This window comes from Phragmites australis, chromosome 3 (genome assembly GCF_958298935.1).
Source record: "Phragmites australis chromosome 3, lpPhrAust1.1, whole genome shotgun sequence".
NCBI classification, from domain to species: Eukaryota; Viridiplantae; Streptophyta; class Magnoliopsida; order Poales; family Poaceae; genus Phragmites; species Phragmites australis.
The window spans coordinates 47,807,438-47,815,382 of NC_084923.1; the positions used below are offsets into that span (position 1 = coordinate 47,807,438).

General features: G+C 40.7%; 1 protein-coding gene across 3 annotated transcripts; it reads right to left on the bottom strand.

Moving 5' to 3' along the window:
• Positions 1 to 2,829: 2,829 nt before the first annotated feature.
• Positions 2,830 to 7,639, bottom strand: LOC133913578 (uncharacterized). 3 transcript variants are annotated; one of them, XM_062356760.1, is made up of 3 exons: positions 7,310 to 7,639; positions 4,640 to 6,348; positions 2,830 to 3,067 (listed from the first exon to the last, which is right to left on the bottom strand). In XM_062356760.1, the coding sequence occupies exons 2-3, from the start codon at positions 5,135 to 5,137 to the stop codon at positions 3,041 to 3,043; spliced, it is 525 nt and encodes a 174-aa protein (XP_062212744.1). In that variant the 5' UTR covers positions 5,138 to 6,348; positions 7,310 to 7,639; the 3' UTR covers positions 2,830 to 3,040. The 3 variants fall into 3 exon arrangements, with proteins under 3 accessions (XP_062212744.1, XP_062212742.1, XP_062212743.1); XM_062356758.1 differs by having other exon boundaries at positions 4,612 to 6,348; XM_062356759.1 differs by lacking the exon at positions 2,830 to 3,067 and adding an exon at positions 3,074 to 4,421 and having other exon boundaries at positions 4,612 to 6,348.
• Between the last annotated feature and the right edge of the window lie 306 nt (positions 7,640 to 7,945).

Consider the following 7,945-nt stretch of genomic DNA (forward strand, 5'->3'; position numbering starts at 1 on the left):
AATGAGTTGTATTTAATCATAGACACAGATGGTTAAATGCAACTCATTTCGAAAATTCATAATTTTTTTCATACAACGTCAAATGAAGAAACTTATATGAAAATTGTAGTTTTCGATAAAATTTACAACTTTGTAATTGATAATTTTTCATTTGAAGATATTTAGATACCTAAATAATTATCCAAAATTTTAAACAACAAAAATCAAAAAGATAAAATATATTGCTATCAGCAATGATGTATAGATGAGATGGTAAGTAAGCTATGCGCGAGGTATGAGGTCACAAGTTAGATGACTACAAACTGCAGACGTGCGTATTTTGCGCAAAAAATCGTGTAACTTGTGCTTGCGACATGCGACCTCATGGGGTGGCTCAGGTGTAAATTTTTTTTATTTCTTCTACATTGAAAATATTTTTTTCTAAAAATAATATTGCAGATAATTTTTAATAAAACTATATGTGATATGTCATATTACAGACTGATGGTTACCCGTCTGTGACAACCTATACATGCAAACCTATACATAAACATAGTATATCAATATTTAGATTCCATTCAATTCGACAATGGTGCAATATGATAGATGATTGCATTGCTGCTCAGGTGGCTGCCTATAGTTACCCACGCAACACTCGCCGAAATCCGAAAGATCGGAGTTGTCTTCGACCACGGTTGCCTCCCGCTCCAGCTCCTTGTTAGCTAAACAAGAACGCGTGCAATGATGAACATGAATAAATATAATGAGGCTTGCCACAATGCTTAACAAACATGCTAGAAGTATAATATATGTGAATCAATGCAATATTAAACGATCTAAACGAAAACCAGAAAATAACAGACATCCGGAGTATCCGGACTGGTTCGGAGTATCCGGGCTCGGACCCTCCGGGTGACCCTCCGAAAGAGGTGCTGAGTTACTACTTTTTATTTGATTGGCCTGGAGTATCCGGGTGAATCCAAATTATTCGGGTTCCGGAATATCCGGACCATCCTCCGGGGAAGGCTCTCGATTAGCACTATTCTAACTTGACTCGGAACCTCCGGGTTGGTCTGGACTATCCGGGATGTGCCGGACACTTCAAGTGAGGTTCCAAACGAAGCTCTCAGCTACACGATCACATAACTACCCGAAGTCTCCGGGTTTGTCCGGATAATCCGAGTGATACAGACTTAGGTTCTTCACGATTTTACCCTCGGGTGATTCGGCTCATATTACAAATATGTGCTACACAAATGTGCATATGCCTTATCCAAGAGATCCTAAATCAAACTCACACCCTAAACCCTAACCAATTTTGAACACAATTCATCAGACAAATTCTGCTGAACCCGAAGTATCCGAGTCAGCCCAGAAAAGCTGTTCTTAGTGGGTTTTTGGTTGATTCGAATTGCGATCTTTTTCAAGTCTAAAGGGAACATGTTAGGGAGAGTCCAAGGGTACTAGAGCTTGCTCGGCAACTACCAACACGACTCTAGAGCTCAGATTCGACCAAAACTCCATTTTTGCTCAAAAAACTCAAGAACGCCAAGAACTTTAAAAACTACTCGATTCTTCCACGAAAACGAAAATGAAGTGGATAGATAAATAGCTTATGAGCTAGAGAATACAATGGAGCTTTAGCGCTTTGAAGGTGACTGTTAGGTGTTTGCCAAATTGCTTGCAAGAACAGTAAAGTATTTTTATGGTCCAGATGTTCTGCGTTCTTGTTGCATTTTGGGGTCCGGTGCTGCATTGTCTGGTAAGGTTTCTTTTCCTTCTATTATGTGATCCTTTTTTTTAATAATAGGTGTTGGGAATATCAAGTATTGAAAGATTAATGGAAAGCACCTGATAGCGATTCTACATGATGAACTGTGATGCCATTTTTTGCTTCGAGGATTTCTCATGGAGCTATGGTTTACTGACCTTATGTTTTCAAAAAATCTTCTACCCCTATCTTTCAGTCTTGACGTGAATGCCAGTTTGTGAGATCAATAATACTTTTATATATTTTTATGCTACTATTATATGGTATATTTACCTGAGAAAAAAAAAGCGAACGTGTTTGTTCGCTTCTATCTTCATCATCCATGTCGATGTATGCTCATTGATTATCATGTGAAGTTTAGTCATGATAATTTGTGTTTTGCTGCCGACTAGATTTTCATCTAATTGTATGTCATAACTCTATTAATTTATTACTCTACAATCATCCAAGAAACAACATTTGCTAGCAGCGCAATTGATTGTCAGCGTATAATAATAATAAGGGATATACAATTTAGGAATCGTTGTAATACACAGGTACTTACTAGTCTTATAACATGTTTGTCATTCTCATTTTAGGGAGACAGTTGTTGATGTCTTTCTTTTACATCTTTATCCAGGCATACGATCAGCACTTAAACATGATCCTTGGAGATGTTGAGAAGGTCGTGACAACCATTAAGATCGATGATGAAACATATGAAGAAATTGTATGCGTAAGTTCATTAACATGTTGTTCTACTTCTTGATAAATATTTGTATGTCAATTGCCAAAGTATCATTGTTCACGTGAACTTTAACTATCGATGAATGATGTTCTATGTGGTACATCAATGGGAAAATATTCTTTAATGTATGTCTAGGATGTATGAGCCCTTGCGTAATTCGGGTTCAACCATATAGCTACATAGTGTGTACCATTACATCCTTGTACTCATTTTCTTTATGGAATGAAGTGTCAATGTGTTGATAGAGGGCTTGACATCCAATAAAGATCATCACAGCATTAAGGTATCTGAATCTTCTTTTAAAAAAAGCTATTTAAATCTTTTAATCTTTTAGACTACTCTGATTTCCCGATTTTTATTGTGTGATATAAGATGATTGTGATTCCATTATATGACAATGAATTGTTTAGTAGTAATATAATGGTACAGGACAATTATTTACATTACTTATCGTTATTCTTTAAAATATCTAATGAAGATGTTGATACACTAACTATTTGTTGTATTATCTTTGCAGACCACTAAACGCACTATCCCCTTCCTTTTTGACCAAGGTGATGGTGTCATATTGGTTTCTCCACCCCTGCGAACTGCATAAGATTTAAAGTGAGATGCTGGTAAGATTGCAAAATCTCAACAAGTAAACTGATTTTACCAAGCTAATTAAACCATAGTATTTAAAGCATCAATTTCATACTTTAATAGGTATAGAAGATATTAACATAAATAAACATATTCTTTTTTTAAGCAAGATAAATAGTTACTTCTAAAAAAATTCAATAATCACATATCCATAACGATAAGTGTAACATAAGCTAGATAAATAAACTATGTATCTCGTATGACAAGATATCAACAGCATGATTAACTTCAACTTCTAAGAGTAGTGAAATATTAAAATCCAAGTCATCACGAATAGAGATCAAGCCACATTAAAATAGATGATTGTTTTACAAGAATAAACCACTCATAACAACATATCTTCTGCAGTTAATAAGATTACTTAAATATCTGCATACATAACTTCCAATACATATGTAAATACAATACAGTACAAATTATGCACTTCAAATGCCATATGAAATTCATATATACCACACATTTCAAGATGCATAATATAAATATGACATATCACATAAGACAGCATATAAATATATGCCACTGATATCAACATATAAGTAAAACTTCAAAGATAAGTAATATAGGTCATGATCTTTCGAATGGTAGCATATATAACATACTGCTATTGGACTAAGAGATACTTGCATGGGTAAATGTTCCTATGCAATCCATCAACAAGTTAAATACTACACTTATATTAGCTCATAATTTCACTTCTTTCATCTATCACATTATGTGTATGATAACAACATTAAATTACAAAATCTTCTCATGACAATTAAAATAGCTAAGATAGGAACTTCCTTTAGAGTATCTCCAACAGACTAGTCAAATTACACCCTCCATATCTTCATATGGAGAACTATCCAAAAAGATTCTCCCTTCATATCTTTTTCTACTCTAACAGACTATCCATATTCCACCATCCATATTACACTCTACTATATTTTATTAAATTTCTTTAACTAAACATACTCAATCCATTTCAACCAAATCTATGCACAAAGAAACCATTGAAATTTAGATGTATTCCTCAACCATTGAAATCACCCAACCCTGCTCATTTGAGCCATCAAGCAATGGAAAAACTCATAAATTGACAGCAAAGATCCTGGATTTTTCATGTTGCAGTTCCATAAATTTATAGCTCATAAGTCATTCACAATTAGCTTGTCAATATTGAATCTGCAATACTACTACAACACTCATTCACAATTGAATTAGGCAAACTGAAGCTTGCTTGCGCAAGAACTGACACCAGAAACTAGGCAGCCTTACCCTCATACAGTATGCAGTTCCATCTCTCTAGTTTGCAACTTCAAGCTAGCAATCAAAAAATTAAAATGTCAAAGGAATCACAAACATGTGCAGACAACACAAGAAAACAATCATTAGATACATGATTGATCTATCAGTTTTACAATCTTCGTTATCATGACAGAAACTACAAGCTAGACGGTAGATTCCAATTCCATCAACAAGCAAATCAAGAACCAATGCAAGATGAGCTCACCATCCAGAGGGGTAGCGCCAGTGCCTACCTGGTAACATGAGCCAGAGCCACCGATAGCTGAGGAAGTTCTGTGACGTGCCGATGAGCAGCCACGTCGGCAGCTCTGTTCGCACGCCCGCGCCGCGTCGCCGCACGGTCTGCTCGTGAGCCCGCGCCGCGCCGCGCCGCCGCCCGATAGATGTGCCATGCTCGCGAGCCCCTGATTCGCCGCGCCACCCGCGAGGTCCTTGGAGAGGAGCAGTACCACCACCAGGGCCACCTCCATGCCAGCACTCCTCCCCACCCCAGTACTGCCCACCACCTCCCCCACCGCCGCGCACCTCACCGCCTCCTCTCTCCTATTCCTACTCACCCCAACCAACGCGGACGCCCACGGCTCTGCCTTGATCCGCCACACGTGCACCCGCAATGCAATAACGGCCCCCCTCCTCGGCAGCCCGAGACCCAGCCCCAGCGTCGTGGGGACGTGGAGCAGCAGCGGGTGCCACGCCGCGGAGGGGCGGCACATGATGGGCGACGATGGCATCAGATTGGTTTCTGAGAGAAAGAGTGAGAGGATGCTGCTCTGCTTGGAGACCAGGCGACTGAGTGGAAACCGCCGGAGTTGGGGAAGATGACACACGAAAGCTCGATTCGGCTGGGAAATGGAGGATTCGCGTGGGAAACGACGGAGACAACCCTGGGCGACCTTCCTCTTCGTGATCTGAGGCTCGGTTAGGCGAAATCGAGCTCAGTTGTGTGGGATTTGGGGCTCAAGGTGGTGTTGCAGTGGCGCTACTATGTCCTTGCATGCAGGCCTGAGGGGAGCCGCGGAGGCAGCCGGCGTCGGGGCGGAGCTACGGAGGCCGGATCGTGACGGAAGCGAGCGGCGATTGGAGGATGCGTGGGGAAGAGACACGCCAGACTTGGCGTGCGGGAAGAACAGGATAGCGCACTCGCAAAAATGGCGTGGACAATGGTGAGGCTGTTAGAGATCGTTTTTCGCTCATTTTGGCAACTCGCTCGGATGGTGTGGACGATAGCAAGGCTTTTGGAGTTGCTCTTAGACAACTACCCAAATGCTACAAAGGTAAGGGTATAACCTACATCTACAAATGAGAGAAACTAAAGGTCAAATTTTTTACCTTCCATTTAGCATGATTTACCAAATCTCACTTCTCTAACCCAACAAAGGCCATAGCACGACGGCTCTATCTTCATCTACATATTCCCAAGGATTCCAACCATCGGAAAACATAAGATGGGTTTGCTACAAAGGACTAAATCCCATCATCGGTTCCTTTCTTCTTCACTACATTCCTCATATATGTAATCAATGAGGATTTCAAAAAAAAATACATCATTGGCAGACCCTAGCACAATTAACTTACAATGCATAAATTATTTGAGCATTTCAAAATTATCTACAAAGTATAACCATGTGAACAACTCATTCCCGCTAAAAACACAAGCATCACACTATCATCCTACTCACATGAACAACATAAAGGCATAAATCCCCATGAGCAACATAAAGCAAGAACTTCAACATATGACATTTTGGGCATACCTCAACCAGAATCATATCACAACATGAATGAAGCATCATTTAGATAGGTTATATAAGTTTGGTGTTTGCACTGAAATTTAATGTTTAGGCAGAAAAATTAACAAGATAAAACCGTAGCAACCACCGCTACGTTTACTTGCCTTTACCGATGGCAAAATGGCATTAATCATGATCCAGAACACCACCACCTGAACAAGCAAACTTTTGTCACCAACAGAACAGGAAAACTCATATAAAAACAAGCATAACCTTACTACACCCAAAAACCTTGCATTCATGGCATTACCGAGGAGCCGACGTTCGTCCAATGGCAGCAAGGTTGCTTCGCAATTTCATATCTTAAAATCTATTGTACAGAATGTAGCGAATTATTACACTTCTGAAATCTAGAGAACGAGAGCTACCACTTTCCTGAAGACTTCAAATTTTAATTCTGACAGCAGCTATGCCTAAATCGCGACGGAAAACAGATGACTGAATCTGTCTTTGTACTCTGGACAGCAACATTCAACAGAGCACTATTAACAAAGCAAAGCTCCAAAAATTATGCAATTTTTACAGTGAACAGAATACTCCATGAACTACAACTTTCATTATTGTGAGATAATTCACAAAAATTTCTAAGGTCTCTGAAACAGATCTCGAACAGAGACTGTCTACAAAACCGACACTGCAACAAAGCAGTTTCCATCATCGATTGAGCACAAATTACATGGCCAAAAATCCTGAAAATTTAACAGCCACTAGGCCTCGATAAAAGCTACAACTTTCTAGTTGATGGGTTCTGCAAGAAAAATCTCTAAGGCCATGGAAATGACTGCCGAAGCAGCACCGCAGAAAATAGCAATTCAAATCCAGACAGCAGATTAAAATGGGCGTACAGGACAAACCGCTCAACCAAAAATTATGAATAAATACCCCATGGAAAGCTTAAGAAATGATCTACAACTTTCCAACTGTAATTTTCTTCAGGAAAAATCGTTAAGGTCACGGAAACGACCGCTGAAGCGACACTGGCGAATCTGCATCTTCCAGAAAACCCAGGTCGGAGGATTTCGTCGGAGCCATCCACTAATCCACCACCAAAACTTCTTGCTAGGCACTAGAACGCATCTAGAACAGAGGGCAAAAAGGCCAAGAGCTCCATACCTAGATTTGGGGACCAAGACCTAAAGGAAGACGGTGATCCCCCCTCATCCAACGACGGCGTAGCGTGGTCACCACCTCGATGCTGGGGCGACCTCCTCCTTCACCACCACGATGGCGTACAGCAGCAGCAGCAGCAGCAGCAGTGGGGTGGAGATCCCGCCTCCCCCCTCCCACTCCTCGTCACGGTAGCGACAAGGCAGCACTGGGCCATCCTCTCCTCTCCCCTCCTCTCTCCTCCTCTCCATCTTCTCTCCTTCCCTATGGTGGAGCACCCTGCAGGGGCAGCAGGGACGCTGGACAAGAGGAGAGTGGCTGCTGCAACCAGGGAGGGGGCAAGTGGAGGGGTGGGGAAACTTAGGGTTTAGGTTTTGAGCTGGTTGGGCCCTAGGCCCAATTGGATGGCCAGCTATCTCTTTCATTTGTTTTTTTCCTCCAAAAGGAATTAATCAGGTATTACGGGAGCGACCACTGATGAATGAAAGGCACTTGAATATAGTCACATAGAATCAAAGAATGAAGCTACAGGTTGTTGATCCTTGCTAATTCTTTGTATTGATGATGATATTGATCCGTCTTGGTATTACTGCAATTTGGCCTTGTGGGAACCTATTTTTGTTTTCTGAATCCTTTAATATT